Below are 17,011 nucleotides of genomic sequence, written 5' to 3' on the forward strand. Positions count from 1 at the left end.
CTTGTCCCCTAAAACCCTGTGCTACAACCAGTTGGTGCTTCCCTTTTTGTCTCCTGAGGCTTCCTGTTTGTCCAGTGGTTTGCCATGGCCTCTTGTTGTACCTGGTGGGAATCCCTGGCTTCTCTCATCTTAATACTAGGCAAGATCTATGCTGCTTGCCTTGCAAGAAGTCTACGAAATATAGAATCATTTTTGCTAGAAAGCACAACATAATCTTAATTTTATTATTAGGTTTGGACTACTCTTATGTCAGGAGATAATAACTTTCTTAGGGAGAACTTCTAGTTCCACTGAAGCCCTTAAGCATTATTTGTACCAGCAACTTTCTAGGAAACTCCATAAGGATTTTTTTTTCTGTGTCACAGAGCACACCTACTGTGTACTGCTAAGTCAAGACCAGAGTTATGACTTGTGCTATATGAGATTTCTGAATGTATGAAACCCATCATTTTTGTATTTTCTCCTTTGTTTTTAATGCAAAAGAATGGGACTACAGCATCTTGGACACCAAAATCCAATTATAGGCAACATTTAATAATCTCAGCACCACTTAACTTTTTAAAATGATAGAGGAGGTAGACTGATGGCTTGTTTTTTGCATTGGTATGAAAGTGCTCGTATCCTCTCATTTCAAGTAGTTTTTCATAATAAGAAGAAAACAGCTTTAGATGTGTTTTAGGCAACAGCACCCAAGGGGTGCAATTACAACTTACTGTATTCAAGCAGAGAAGGTGTTGTACTCTGAGAAAAACAATGATTTTAGAAATAAACATTGCTTTAATTTTATTTTTTCCAGAGGGTACATACTAAATAACGTAAGGCATTTTTTCTGCATAGGTCACATCCATCCATTCCTCCATCCCTCCATAGAGTCATAAAATCATTAAGGTTGGAAAAGACCTCTACTCAGATCATCTAGTCCAACTGTCACACCATCACACCATACCCATTCATAGAGTCATTAAGGTTCAAGGAGATCTCCAAGATTCCCAAGTCCAACCCCAACCCATCCCCACCATGCCCTCTAACCATGTCCCCAAGAGCCACAACCCCACAGTTCTGGAACACCTCCAGGGATGGAAACTTCACCACTTCCCTGGGCAGCTTGTTCTAATGCCAACAGCCTTCTCTGTCAATCTGTCTATCTATCAACCTATCTATCCATCTATCGATCTATTTATTTTGGAGGTATGACCAGTGAATATTAGACATGCCAAATCAAGAAGGATTTAAAACATTAAGTGTTTAGGCATGCTTGCCTGTAGTAGATAACTTCTACCCAAGCCAGCCAAGACTCAGTGCTGCACAGGGCAGAGAGGCAGTCACTGACAGCAGGCTCTTAGCCTGTAGCTGCAGCCCTACCTGAGCTCTGCGACCACTGAGCCTTCAGCCCACATTAACACTGATGAAATCACCAGGGTGTGAAAATAAATAACACAAATGAGATGGCAAAGGAAAACCAGCTGAGGCATTAGTGCTGCTTGAAACTGCTGTAAACTTCTGATCACCACTTTCTGATCACCTCTCATCTTCAATAAAGCCATACTGTGAATAATAATAATGATAATAATAATAATAATAATTATTATTATTATTATTGTCTGGAAGAGGCTCAGGGGAGACCTTACTGATCTCTATAACTACCTGAAGGGCAGTTGTAGTGAGCTGGGGGTCAGCCTCTTCTCTTGTGTAAAACTGGTGATAGGACTAGAGGGAATGGCTTCAAGCTGCGCCAGGGGAGACTCAGGCTGGACATTAGGAAATACTGCTTCTCTGAAAGAGTGGTCAGGAACTGGAATGGGCTGCCCAGGGCACTGGTGGAGTCACCAACCCTGGAGGTGTTCAAGGAACGTTTGGATTTTGTGTTGAGGGATATGGTTTAGTGAGAACTATTGGAGGGATAGGTGGGTGGTTGGACTGGATGATCTTGAAGGTCTTTTCCAACCTTGGTGTTTCTGCGATTCTATTACACAGTCCCTTGCAGAGTAGGATCCAGGGCATCAGGGGTCTGCAGGGCTTCTGGGTGTTTCCTCCTACAAATAGCATGCAATCATGAGACTTCCCAGCCACTTCCAACGGGATGGACAAAAGCTTTAAATCAGTCAATGTGAGCCATGAATAACTTGATTAGAATTAATGTCTTCAGCCTGTGCAGGTTAGATAAGGCTGAGCCCAAACAACTCAGTAATCAGGTCTCAGGATGGTGTTGCATCATAGCCTTACTGATTTTAGATGGAACACTGATTTTACAATGACATATTGTTGATACATTAATAGATATCCTATTTTCTTGATACTTTCCTTCATGTTAAGAGTTGAAGAAAATGCTCAGGAGGGATGACCAACTGTGTTGTTATTTCATAAAGGTGATATAGGCCATAGGGTATGCTATGTGAGGAAGTGCACCGGGACCTCAGTATGGATTCACAGCTCCGCACAGCTGTGAAGTGTTGTGAAGGCACAGAATTACACACATAGAAAACAACATTAAAAGGTATCCATTGAGTTAGATTGAACAGAACAAACTCAATTTCCATGTACTGCCAAGGAGAGAGCTCATGGGATAAAAGACACAAATATAAATATCTTCAAAGGAAGAAGATAATTCACACAACCAGAAAATGACAAAACAAAAAGTAGTGCTTTCAAACTAGGAACACAAAGTGCAGTGGAGTAATTGTTCTGTAAACAGAGTATGGTGCCAGTGAGGAAAGAGCCAGGAGTGAAAAAAAGAGGTGAGAAGGGACTACAGGCATAATTAATGTAGGTTTTGGAATACGGAGGGATTAGCAGTAGGCACTGCAATATTCTTCCTCTCTGCACAAAAGAGATCTGGGGTCGGCTGCAGTTGCCCACTGCAGCCCTCAACTCCAGCGGTCCTCTCTGTGCATAAGCTGCTGTTTGGGAGGAACACAGAGGCAAGATGAGGGCTGGCAGGAATTGTACAGGCCCTGTGCACAGCTCCCACACAAGCCTGCATCCACCGAGCTGCTGGAGGGACAGGCAGAGTCCACAGTCTCTCCAGGCATCTGATTTGCCCCAGGAAGACATCAGGAGCCCCAAGTCTTCTCTAAGCTGTCACCACGGCTGGAGGACCTCCGGAGCAATAAAGCAGCAGGACTGGGAGGAAGGCCTAGGCTGTGGATGCACGGCGTGCCATATGTCTCATGGACAGCTTGCTGTCTCTCTTCTAACACCACAGATGTATCTCATGGCCCCAGGCAGCAAAGGCTTCCTACTGCTCTCAGAGCCCTGAGGCTGGGCAGGCACCCAGGGTGCTTCACATACTGAGGTTTTGCTACAGGTTTCTCTTCCATCTGTTCACAGCATCGGTTGCCCTTACAGGAGGCTGCAATTGAGATTTTCCCTTTAACTTTGGTGCTCATCCTTTGTGAGCACTAAAGGCTTTTAAGATGTGCTACATAATAGTATTTAGTTAACTGCATTAAAACTAGTTGCCCTCTGTTATTAACATCTCATTACACTTTTAGATTCATTCTAGTTCCTTTCCCTGTACAGGGAACTCCAGATAGGTAAAAATTAATCTGATTTTTAAAGAAAGAAGGAAGCACTGGGAAGAAATAATGAAGACAGAGAACTCAGTGCCTTCTGAGACAAAGTGTCCAAGTTAGTGGACAACAGTCAGAAATGGCCACATGCCCACAAGTGCAAAGATACCCTTTCTTCCACTGAAGTGATGTCTTAACTAAAGATAATTCATTTTAAAAACGCTTCTCAACTTAAAATATTTGATTATACTTATTGGAAAAGGGCCCTGGTCAAACAATGACACAGCTGAAACCTATCAGAAGTGGAACCCAGATTTGAGACTGTGCCTCTGAAACAGACATTAAATTTGGTCTTCTAATTTAGGATTTTTTTAAAGTCATTCATTCCAAAACATACACGAGTTTAAAATATTGCCATGATTTAAAATATACACTTGTGTTTTGACTGAGTAAAGAAAATTATAGAAGATGGCAAATTACCATGCTCCAGCTCTTTTTCCAGAAAAGCTGTGCCTGATTAGTGCATAGTTTAATCAGGTAAACAGAGGGCACCGACTCTATAAATAATATTGGGTTTTATGTCCATAAAAATTAGCAGGATGAGATCTTTACCATCTCAGTTGTTTCCAGATTAATTGGAATACATAATGAAAGTAATTACACTCTGGTATTTTGTTGCATGTCTCAGTGTATCTTGGAAGGAGTCCAGTAAGCTGTCTGTCTATAACCGAGTTATGGAATGGTGATTTGTCATTGAAATTGCTCCTTATGAGCAATAAAGAGGGAGCATTTGTACAAATAGTAAACGTCTCTTGATTTTTACCAAACTGATTTGCATTTCTGTGCCACCCAGAGATATATCTAGGAATAAATTACTGACATTACTTGAGATTTAACCCTCCCAGAAAACCCCTTTTGAAGATAGAAAGTGATCACTGCCCAGAAATTCAATATGTCTATATATACTACAGACGTGCATGTACAAACCATGCTGTATTCATGGAAATATATTTGTGTTGTAGGAAAAGTCTCTTCTCTGCTAGGGAAACCAGTCATCCAGTCATCTTTTTTTTCTTTTTTTCTTTTTTTTCTTTTTCCCCAAGATATAGCAGCATTGATAAAGGAGAATTGTGAGAAAGGCTGGTTTAAAATTACTGAGTGAAAGCAGGGCATGACCTGGTGCATAGAACAATGCTTCACAGCATTTTGGGTTTTTACGCAGTCCGTTTCACTCTGTTCATTTAAAAAAATGGTGCTGGATAACAGATGAAATTGGAGATAGCATTTGGGAAATAAAAGGCTCTTGAAGTTTGAAGTCATTGTGTACAGTGGCTGTGAGTCCTGCAGCGGTGTCATGGAATTAGCTCCTTCCCGTCTCGGGGCCCACCTCACTACACTTCTCCCCACCTCACAATTGTTTCACTCTGTTTGCTCTGCAGGGTTTTGGTCTGCTCCACCAGTATGTTCCAATGTTCCTGGACCCACATCAGCAGGCGCCCCAGGTGTGAGAGTGATAAAATAGCAGACTTAGCTATGGGAGGTAAAAGAATCACAGAATCACCAAGGTTGGAAAAGACCTCTAAGATTACCTGGTCCAACCATCTACCCACCACCAATATTTTCCCACTAAACCATGACCCTTAGTGCACCATCTAAATGTTTCTTGAACACCTCCAGGAGCAGTGACTCAACCACTTCCCTGGGCAGGTTCCCATTCCAGCATCTGCCCACCCTTTCAGAGAAGAAATTTTTCCTAATATCCAGCCTGAATCTTCCCTGGTGCAGCTTGAGGCAATTTCTTCTCTTTCTATCACTACTCATGTGGCAGAAGAGGTCAATCTCTACCTCACCACAACCTCCTTTCAGGCAGTTGTAGAGAACAATAAGGTCTCCCTTGAGCCTCCTCTTCTCCAGACTAAACAATTCCAGATCCCTCAGCCAGACCCTTTAGCAGCTCCATTGCTCTTCTCTGAATGTGCTTCAGAGCTACAAGCGAGGAAGCTCAAAACTGAGCACAGTACTCAAGGTTCAGGCTCAGTAGAGCTGAGTACACAGAGATGACTGCTTCGCTGCTCCTAAAGGCAGCACTATTTCTGATACAAGCCAGGATGCCATTGGCCTTCTTGGCTACCTGGACATACTGCTGGCTCATGTTTAGCTGAGCGCTGACCAATGCCTCCAGGTACATTTCTTCCACACAGTCTTCCAGTCGCTCTGCCCCAAGCCTATTGCATTGCCTGGGGATGCTGTGACCAAAGTGCAGGACCCAGCACTTGATCTTGTTGAACTTCATCCCACTTGCCTTACCCCAGCAATCTAGCCTGTCCAGATCCCTCTGTAGGGCCTTCCTACCCCCTGGCAGACTGACTCTTCCTGCTAACTTGGTATTATCTGCAAACCTACTGAGGTTGCACTTAATTCCCTTGTCCAGGTCATCAATAAAGACAATGAACAGGACAGAGTCCAGACTTACCGACCCATGGAGAACACCACTCGTGATTGGTTGCCAGCTGGATTTAACTCCATTCACCATCAACAGACATGTTTTTGGGTTATAATTTTTATCTTGAATTTTTCTATGAGCAGTGCTCAGGTGACAGGACTAAAAGTTTAGGAATGCACAAGAAGAGCTCGTTAAAATAGTTTCTGCAGGTAACATCAATGACCCTTTATCTGTTGTTTACAGATAAAAAAAAAAAAAAACAACACAAGTTTTTAAACTATACTTTGTATTTAAAACTAATATATTACACAAAAGAAATACTAACTCTTGTCAATGAACTGACAGATTGCTTCTGGTCATCATGGGCCTGATTTCCAAAAGTATTTGGTGCCTAATAAAACAGTTCATTCGTATGGAATTTTAGAGATGTTGCAGTAGACCAGCTGCCATGTCTCCACTAAAATTGGTAGGCGTATGATGCGAGGCACTTCTGAAAAGCACTTGTCTGCAGCACTGTGTTCAAAACTATCTCCGTAAAGACATCCAGGTATTCATTAACTTTCAGATTCAGCTGATGCTTTTTCTTGTCTATTTGGGGTTCTGCTTGTAAACAAGAAGAGAGAAACATGAACCTTACTATGATCAAATTTTTGAGTTCCAAGTTGATGAAACGTGCCTCAGGGTGTTGGCCCTTCTAGTTACCTCTTGTCCTGTCAATTTGGTATTATCATAACAATCTGGCTTCTTTTTTTATTTCACCACGACACCCGCAGTCAAGGCATGAATGTGCTCAGAGTGCAAATCTGCTTTCTGCAATTCATTGGTGTAATCTTCCCAGTTGTGAGAAGTCCATTGGTTCATGCCTAGAAAGTGAAATGAAAAACAACCTACTTGTGTTGGTCTCTCCTGTCCCCTCCCAAAGACACACCAACTATTCTGATGATACCTCAGTACATAATAACCTCTTTCAAGCTGTATTTTCCAAATTTTATTGCCAGGTTTCCTAGCAGTAGGCTGTAATTGGAATCTGACTGTGAAATAAACAGGTACAAAATGATTGACAATTCCCAAAGATGTAAAAATACACACATTTTAACCCCATGCTGTTAAAATAATCCTGCACTGATTCTACCAATTATTGTCTTTACCTGAAGCTGAAGAACCACCTCTAATCACTGGGATCTTTGGCTATTTAAAGCAAATTCTACCATAATAATAAGCTTGCGAGATAAGTTAGAGTGTCATTTCACTTGATGTTTCTTTGAGCAAAGTCAAAGAAACAGCACTTGTACCACACTAACACAATATTCCCTCTATTCTCTCTCCACAAATTATTTGACTGAAGAAATACATACTGATTTTTCTCAAATGAGGACAGGACCAGTGTTAATGATGTTTTAGTCTGTGTGGTTCTCACCTCAAATTAACATCATTAAAATGAAACAAATCTGTAAATACATTGATTCTACAACTGAAAGTTATCAACTGCAAATAACATATAGTGACCCCATCATATGTTCATTAAGAAAAATCACATCTGATTCACTGTTACTGCTCTTTCCAGAGATATGAGCAAACCGAAAGATTTCACTACAGGTATTGTGGAAATTGCACAGAAAATGCATTTCTATTTTTCATTTTATCATTATATACTTCCACATATTTTCAGCAATGCTGTCTTCATACCAGTACCATAGACTACCTGGTGACTTGCCAGGGACGCTGACTCTTGGAAAGTTAGGGGCACAGGTGATTCACAGCTCAAAATTTGAGAGAAGCAATTATGAATCAAGTGGTCAAGGCTCTATGTTGTTAATGCTGCCAAACTCTTCCCAACACAAACCCTTCATTTCAGTCATAACTCTTCCAGAATTGAAGTGTTGAGACTGGAATTTTTCATGCCCGGTTTCCAAAAGGGTGTCAGCATGTTGTCCAGTTTTTTCCAATAATAAAGTCAGCAGAAAATATATTATTTGCCAGTCATACTATTTATTACAAATTTACTATGGTTCTGTCAATAATTTCTGGCAGTACGACAACTTGAGGCAAGGAAGTAAAATTTTGCACTAAATAGCCTTTGTGTGATGGATAAGCCTTGTGTTGTGCGTCTATGTGTGTGGAGGGGTATAATGTTCAAATGTAGCCAAGTTGTTAATAATTGAGAAAAATTCTGATTGCATATGCTTAGTAGCAGTTGATCAACAGCATTTTCTGTTCATGCCAAGCCAACATTCTTCCTGACCCCAGGATAAAGGAGGCTAAAACAATGCTTTCCCTGCAATTGCTAGTCCCAGGTGCTCTGACTCCAGAGCTGGACATGAAACCAAGGCTGAGGCTGTGTGGATCTGACCCCTGGCTGCAACAGAAAAGCAGAGAGGAAGGCATCAGCCTCCTTTTACTGGGGACACCCAGAGGGCAGCACCCCTTTGATGAGCACTTCTCATCGCCCCACAGCAGGGACATGAGACAGATCTGACACAGCTGGACGAGTTCTTTCTTCTTCACATAAAACAGGGGTGCTCTATTAGGCCAGACAGAGTGCAAGCAGGCTGGCTGAGGCAGCAGAATGGAAGAGGTCAAGCTCCAGAAGGCCAGCAACCCTGTGATTCCTCCCCAGGCTCTGCTGAGCGGCTCTGGTTCTCCCAGGATGTCCTTCAAGGGTTTCAACTAGCATCCCATAGTGAAGCTGGGTTGATACCAAAGCCCTGAAAACGTGCAAGGAACTGGAAAGCAATTTCCACCCTAACTCTAGGTGGAATGCATGTACCACTCAAGAGAACAAACTGCAGTAAAATAAAAATTGATTTCATAGTTAAGATAGCTGAACGCTGCCCTGGAGGCCTGAAATCTGCCACTGACTGATAGAGTTGCTGTGAGAGGCAAGGTACTTAAAACTTCATTTGCTTCACTTTTGCTCTCTTCATTTGAATCTACCTGACCCTACCTTTGTCGTGAAGGAGCACTGAGTCCTCACACATTACATCAGTGAGGACTGTACCGAGAACAAAAGACTGTACCACAATCTGATGATAGTGTTTTTTTTTTTCCTACTCAGTATCCAAAATCTGTAGTTATTTATTTATATCTGTAGTCATTATTTATATTCCTCTGCTTCAGTTTATTATCTGAAAAAATTGGACTAATAATACTCTTCATTGCAGCAAAGTAGTATGACAGAAGTTCATACTGCTTGTGAAACAGCTGGATACTCTAATGATAACCATAAAAGAAATGGTCATAAGGAAACAAATAATTCTGAATTAAACCAACTTTGCATAATGTGAAATTAAGAAGGTATTGGACACTCAATGAACAGAAAGATAAAATCAAATACTGGGCTCATTAATGTGCCATCTATATGAACTATGTTTCCATGCCAGGTGTCTGACTTTAAAGAATTTCAAGAGAATAGATCTATCAGCAAGTACAAAAACAAAGTATGTGTTTTCTTAATTAAAGACTGATTGCAATGCACAAACCCAAAGGAAGCAAAAATTGCACAAATTCTATCCAGAAAATACTAGAATTGGGTTTTACTGATTGACTTTCAAAGCTTTGCATCCTTTTAATATTTATTCTAGTGGATAATGTTAACACATGCAAATAATAATAATAATAATAATAATATAAATTTTTAAAATGCATCATGGCTAAACTGAAAATTATAAACTTATGGCTTTAGATGCTAATATGCTTTCCTAGGAGCATAATTCAGACCACATGATTTTGCATTATGTAGATGTAATACAAGCAACACTGAGACTTGACGTAGTATCTAACAATATATTCTTGAAACCCAGAAGAGACAAGAACAAGATCAGCCTCAAATGTCCTACAGAAACAAGAGCTTTAATGTAAATAAATGCAAACAAAACTTGGGATGACAGCAGCGACACATTTTCCATTTTTTCCTGACTTCTTGCAGAGGTTGATGTGATTTAGCACTGAAATGAAATCCAATGACAAACAGTAAAAATCCTTCTTTGATGCATCTTCACAAAGCAGCCTCCTTTCACAGCATCTTTTGCGTGCACATAGGCTGACAATTGAGAAAAAGCCAGGCTAACCTTTTACTTTATGCAGTCACTTTGTTTTCTCTAGCCTGGTGAATTAGAAAGCCACTGCAAACAGGCAGGGATACCAAGAGGGTGAACCAAGTGGACACGGGTAGCCCCTTTGGTCCCTCTTTGTGAGCCGTGGACAGGTAGCCCAAAGTGCAGGTCCCATCTGAGAGAGCAGCCTGCCCCGCTGAATGCTTCCTGGCTCCTCTCCTCTGCTCCATGCCTCTCACCTGGCAAACCAACACCCTTGAAGCTCAAACCATCAACAGCTGGGTTATAGATGCAAACCTGGAAGGATTTCATCCTCCTTACCACCACAGCCTTCAACAAAAAGGAAGTTTCCGGCAGCTTCCCCTCCATCCTGTGTCCTTTGTAACCAGGAAGTTCCTGGGCATGACACAGCTCTGCTTGCCTGTGCTTGAAGAACATTAATGTGGAAGAGGGATTTGGAGGCCACAAATCCTGTGACTTACAATAGGAAGATTTCATACTGTCTTGCCAGACATTTTGAAAATTTCCTTGTCATATGTTAGCATAAAATCAAAAATATGCTTTGTGCTCTGTAGACAATATTTATGCACTGTTCTGGGCTCTGGACAGTGACTTACGTGCATCACACACCCTGCTGCCATGTGCTCCTAGGCTGCACATGCAAGATAACCTGGTTATCACTAATGCCGTGGTATAGCTTGGACTTGCCAGTAAAGTTAAAAGCCATTTCTAATCATGAGGAAAATTAAGATACTGTGTACTTCTGACTGTAACACAGCAAATGAGTACTAGCCATAATACTGCATTTTTCACTTACATTTTCTTCCCCGGAATATCTGAAGAACCTTTTGCTATTAAATCACCTATCATGGTTGATCTTAATGCATCAGTCATATATTTCTCTTCCTCTTTCAGATTACACTTACTGAAGAAATAGAAACGTGCGGAACAAGGAACAAAACTGTGTTCTCAATACAAAAAGAAATTTTTGTGCCCTCAATTTTGAAGTTGTAATGAACTGAAATTTTTGATTTATTAATCCAATGAAATATTTCTGGTTATTTTCAGATTAATCATGGGCAAGGAGCTCCCAAGTGAGACTACATTTATAAAGATTATTTAAACCTTATTTATTTAGCAAGTCACTGAGTAGACTGCATTGGTGCACTTCCTGAGGTCCCCAGAATGTGGGATCATCCTTGAAGTAGTGGTGGCCCAGTCCTGCAAGGTACTCATCAACTCCATCTTTCATTGCAGTAGAAATTCCATCCCTTAGGAATAAACACATGAAAGAGCCTGCTCTAAATTAGCTGAGAAAAAGCTTCACGCAAAATTTTGCATTTGTTTCTAATGAGGAAAGTTATTTCCAACAGAATAGTGCAGCAATGACAACAGAACATTCGACCCACTGCCTTCAGAATTTTTTTCCACGGGAGAAATCTCCCATACAGAGAAAGACTGGCTTGTACACTGCCCAGTTTTGCTTTGTTTCTCAAGTTTCTTACACATTTCTTAATAACAATTCCAGAAGTGTTCTGAGTGCTTGCAAAATCACTGTAAAGTACTTCATTCCAAGTACACTACCCATAAACAACAAATGTAACCTTACTTTGGTAATATAACCTCAGCATTCGTTGAAAGATTTATCCGTGAGGCAGAGAATTGTTAGTCATAATCCCGAAGTCATCTGCTGAAAAAGAAATCTGTGCAATCTACTCTAGGGAACTTGCTCTGTCAGGGGCCTTGGGCTAGATGGTGCCCATAGGTCCAGAATCATGGAATTACAGAATCATAGGGGTCCCTTCCAACCCCTATGATTCTGTAATTCCATGATTCTGTTATAATAAAGACCTTAGTAGAATGCTGATCACCTTATAAAGGAAAAAAAGCATTGCACTACATACCAATATTGCAAAGGCATTCCTGTTTTCTCATTCTTCTGGTTTCCCTTTCAAATGCCAGCTGAAATGTGTTTTTTTTTAGGAGTTTGTTCAAGTACCTCATCAGCAGGACTTACCTGAGCTTCAGACCCAGTGTGTGAGTGCCATCACTTTCTCTGCCCTATACAAAAGAAAATTCCAACAGCTGAGCTTGCTGAAATTGTGCTAATCGACACAGCTTCTGGATCTAACTACTGGCTGGATCAACCATGCTGAGCGAGCGGCACTTGCAGCAACAGTTGGTACTGATGCTACAGTGAAATTTTGCATTGGAGCAGGTAAGCCAAATAATTTTGTCAAAAAGTTTTCCAGGTTCAGTGGAACTGGACTTTGTTAGAGCAAAAGGTGACAAAGGAGAGAAGAGGGATGTATTTATCCCTTCTACAAACAAGACTTTTGAAATTCTTTTGATTGTTGGCATTGTTCAAAGCACACTTTTCAAATGAAAAATGATTTCTGTCTTTGTAGATTTGTTTCTTTTAATCTAAATCTCCCTGAAGTTCGGCATATTGGACAGTTTGCATTTCAGCAGTCATGTTCTGAACCACTAATAGCAGGCTTTGGGACAGAACTTAAATGTTACATATAGTGCCTTAGTTCATTTTGTGCTATAACTAACCAAGAGAGACATTGAAATTGCCTACTTTAAGAAAGTTATTAAAAAAAAAAACCTAAGGTTGTTTAGTAGCAACATTCAAAGCATATATTTTGTTCCTTCTGTTTCTTTCTTAATATTTGCCTTAAGATTCATATCAAATAAAAATATCAAATACAAATTGCAAAAAAAAAATATCAAATCAAATGCAAAATACAAAACAAATAAAACAAAAATTACAAGATCACTGATCCTTTGTTTGCTTGTCACTGATTCATGTTTATTTCAACTCAGTAATCAGAGAATGTTATTGAATATGAGAGGATAAAATAAATGCTAAATCTGACTGGATTCTATCGGACCCACTGCCTATTTTGCTGCCCTGCTGGTTCACACAAGGTGAAGAATACAACCTAGTTGTGGAAGAAAAAAAACATCAGTTGACTCCTGCTGCACCCATTTGTACAGCCTGCACATCTATCATCTGCCAGGAGTAAAAGGTGGGTTGAGCTACAACATTTCACTAGAAAAGTATGAAAAAATACACTACAGTCTAACCACAGTAACCACTGCAATTATCCAGCTCTGCATCAGCACTGGGGAAGTGGTCAACAAGTTCCTTCATCTCATGAAGAGAGCAGTGAGCTCGCTGGCAGGTTGGAAGGATAGAGCCAGCTGTGCCAGCTGTATCTGTATGACTCCAAATGTCCCACAGCACCAGACCTATCTCAAGCACAGATGTGTGCTGCCCTCTGCTTCCAGGTAGTGAAGGCACAAATAAGAACATTATTGGATTAAAAGCTCAACTGCCATCCTCTGAATGGAATATTGGAATATATTGGAATATATGGAATATGTCATTTCCCTTTGCAGTGACATCCTAGTTAGATAATTTCAGAACAATTTTGTTTGCTGGAGTATTATGTGTAGTACACACCTTTACTCAATCAGAAAACAGCTAATATCTTCACAGTGCTTATTATATCAGAGGAAAACATAACATGTGTCTGTTTGTTCTTGTCAGCCAGTTTGAGAAAGCGGATCCCTTTGGCTGATGAAATCACCTGGTTTCCGATGCTTTGCTATGGACAACTCATGATCAGGTCCTAAACTTACCCGGAGTTGTGCACATGGTTCCCTTCAGACAGTGCAAATATATTCCACACTGAGATAGGGCATTTACTGCTCCCAACAGCCAGCAGAGTAAGGTATAATAGTATCAGTGCTTGATATCTATTCACACTCTGCATGCCTGTGGTTACATGCATTGACTTGCAGCGTGAGTCACATAATGATGGGTTGCATCTGTGATACCATACCATAAGCATGGCACAACAGGAATGGGAAGGGTAAAAATACAGACACATGTCCAGATGAGTTATAGGGAAGCAATGATAATACGCGTGTCCACCAGAACAGAGGAGTGGGTTACAGGAGGAGCTTTTATACAGCCCTAAGACTGACAACGAGGTTTTCCCTGTAATGATAGAATCATCTTTTCCAACACGAGCAGTGAATTCAAAGCTAGGGCATCACTCAGCATAGACACACCAAAAGTCCTGAGTAAAGATAAGGGTCTCTACCAGCTCTGGAGCGGTATGACCACATTTCTCCTAGCCCTTGCTTTTGGTCCTGCATTGGTGTTCTCAATCACCTCACAATGCCATAGTTCATGCTAATGAACTGTTTATCACTTATCAGGACAGAGCTACAGGGGACAAATGATACCTACCTTTGTTATATGTGGGGCTGTCTTCTGCTCAGCAGCCAAGTTTCCTGAGCTGGCCAGGATGTGGGGAGTTGCAGGTTTGTCTTCGATGTGTCAGGCAAGCAGAGCCACAAGGGCACAGACACTGTGACAAAGGTCCTGTGTGGAGGTGCAGCACTGCACAGCAGGAGTATTTTATTGTGAAAATAGCAACATCTTCACACAGGAAAATGATTTTATGTCTGTAGAGGTACTTTACAGCAAAGATGTACCAGAAGAGAGAGCCTGGAAGGGTCTGCAGGAGCAATTGAAACTTGAGAGCATGGAGAGTGAAGGGAAAATAACGCAGCTTTCTCCACACCACACAGGTCTGGGGGCAGGCTCAGCTTTGCTTCTTGTGAGAGAAGTGGAGATAGGAAAAAACAGATAGATAGGAAAAGAAAGGAAAAAGGTAATCCAAGAAGTTCAGGAGTTAAAAGGTCTTAAAAAAAAAACCAAACTGAGATGACAGCTTACACGTGGTACAGCTGTGCACTCACCTTGCTTCTGCTTTCAAACTCGTGGGTCCTGCCCCCACGTTGCACAGCACATAAACCAGGAGCCTCACTCTGCAAGGTGATTTAACTGTTGATAAGTAGATTCTGTAAGAAAGGTGCAGTGTTTCTAGTTTGGAAGAAAACAACAAAAACAAGCCATCCAAGCATGTATGTTGTTTATGAGACAGGTCTCTGTATATTCTTTTGTGCTGTTATCTCCATATATTTGCCTTTTATGCTGTCTGCTGACAGCATTTGATGCATTCTTCCTCCTGTGCTTATTTTTAGTTGCCATAGGAACTTTCTTATTTCCTGTCAGCTGATGTCGGTGTTTAATACTATTAATTGTATAAAAGGGTGTTGATTCTGGTACTCTTAGGAAGGCAGAACACATATTTCAGTTTACTCAATCTCTTTTTTCATTTATTTCTATCAATATTTAATCCAAAAAGCCAGATACTGTAATAACAGCTGTTAGCACATCAGTGGAATTCCGAGTAGATCCTCCCCAGCCATTCTTTCTTATTTGGTTTTAGTCTCCCTCCCACTACCAGAAACACACTCATTTGAAATAGTATCTTCTGTCAGCTTAGTTTGTTGTTTCATTCTTCCTCAGTCCCCACACATCCCATCTTTTTTCTTTTTTTTTTTTTTCTTCCCAAAAGAAAAATTAAAATCTGCTGTTAAAATGAATGGGAATGAAAAGAAAAATTTCCAGCATTTAAAGAAATACTATCATCTGATAAAACGTTGGGATCTGAGTCTGAGGAGGGTTTCTTCCTGGCAAAGTCTAATTTTTCTCCTCTTCAATATAATTGGTTATTTTGCAAAATATATTTTTTTCTACTCAACATGTTTTGTGACCGGATAGCAACAAGGAGTGACCAGGATTGACTGAGAACTGCAATAACTTAATCCAGCACTTCCTTTATCCACGTCAACTGCAAAATCTCTGGACTTTCCCACGAACTGATCATACATTTGGGGAAAGGTCTTGATCAATACATACACTTGAATTTGAACAAGCATTGTATAGAATGCAATGTACATTCAATCCATTCCTTCTCTGGAAAAAAAAAAAAAAAAGAGAGAAATAGCAGCATTTCAAACCCTTCTGTTCCTTTTTCCATCTCACATTAATATTTTTCAAAAGATGGAGGAGAACAGAACTCAGAATAAAGAAACCAACTATCACTTATGATTTGAGAATCAGTGTGACTTAAATCATGCAATCCAAGGTTTTATCCAGAGTACCTTAAAGACAGCTCTGACAACTTCAGGGGCCTTTGGATTAGTCCCACTGAATGAAATAATGGGAGCATTAACGAGCATGCTGGAGTGCAGTGAGGATAATATTCCGCTTGAGAATGCTCCCAAAGCATATGGTGTGTGCTGTTGCTGAGACAAGAACTGCTAAGTGTTTTAGAGGCTGTAACTCAGCAGGGCCCCAAAACTGAGGCAAATGGTTTTCAACCTGAACCACGAGGCCCCTCCACAGATGGCTACTCCTGCAGAATTCTTTGGTGCCCCGATTTTCCTCCTTGAGGAGGATGCATCCCAGACCAGTGTGCTCTGCCATGATTGACACCAGTCCTGTTTAGGCCCTTCTAGTTTAAGGTAGGATATTTGTGCAATGGCACAATACGCTTTTATTATTATACTGAATGTAAAATACATTGAACATCTATCTTTTCATTCAAATAAGAGGAACTGAAAGTTTCAGGAACTGGATATTTACTCTTTTGAATGGTTTGGGTTTTAAGAAGTAGATTTTTAAAAGCAATTTGTTTGAAAATGAAAATATTCATGCATGTTAAGGGTTGTATTTACAAGAGTTATTCATAGAGAAGATAACTATGCAGATTATTTCACTGTTGGATTGTTTGGGATCATGAAAAACTTTGAATACTGTTTTATATATATATATAGAAATAAAAATATAAAATAAATACGCTATCAGTCCAATCTATATGGAAATACTGGAGTTATATCTGTAAGTCAGCCAAGCTAAGCTGAAAACAACTTCCAGTTCAGTGTCAGTAATATGCAGTGGCATTTACTGTATCACATTAAATTTTGAGGAAACTACAAAGATAACGAACACAGTGTCCAACTTTCCTGGCAAAACCATGGCAGAAGCTCAGATTGGCAAATCTGAAGTGTGTGTTCTGTTTCCATCCCCTTTTCATACATCTGATGGGAGAGAGCAGGGTGGCTGCAGGACCAGG

The 17,011-nt window shown here is 40.5% G+C and overlaps 1 protein-coding gene across 10 annotated transcripts in view; it reads right to left on the minus strand.

Moving 5' to 3' along the window:
- Positions 1–757: 757 nt before the first annotated feature.
- The window catches only part of LOC116216652 (uncharacterized), a 48,682-nt gene continuing 32,428 nt past the window's right edge, over positions 758–17,011 (minus strand). For 4 of the 10 annotated variants that reach the window (XR_014882208.1, XR_014882206.1, XR_014882207.1 and 1 more), the window contains 4 exons: positions 14,272–14,888; positions 12,022–12,065; positions 6,655–6,815; positions 758–6,552 (listed from right to left, as the gene is read on the minus strand). Coding sequence is in view for 1 of the 10 variants with exons in the window: in XM_085219940.1 (XP_085076066.1) it covers positions 6,810–6,815 (6 nt within the window). In the remaining 9 variants the exon portion in view is untranslated. The remainder of the gene's footprint in view (positions 6,553–6,654; positions 6,816–12,021; positions 12,066–14,271; positions 14,889–17,011) is intronic. The other 6 variants (XR_014882204.1, XR_014882205.1, XM_085219940.1 and 3 more) reach the window with 4 other exon arrangements.

The sequence above is a fragment of the Meleagris gallopavo genome, chromosome 1 (assembly GCF_905368555.1).
Source record: "Meleagris gallopavo chromosome 1, MGAL_WU_HG_1.1, whole genome shotgun sequence".
NCBI lineage: Eukaryota > Metazoa > Chordata > Aves > Galliformes > Phasianidae > Meleagris > Meleagris gallopavo.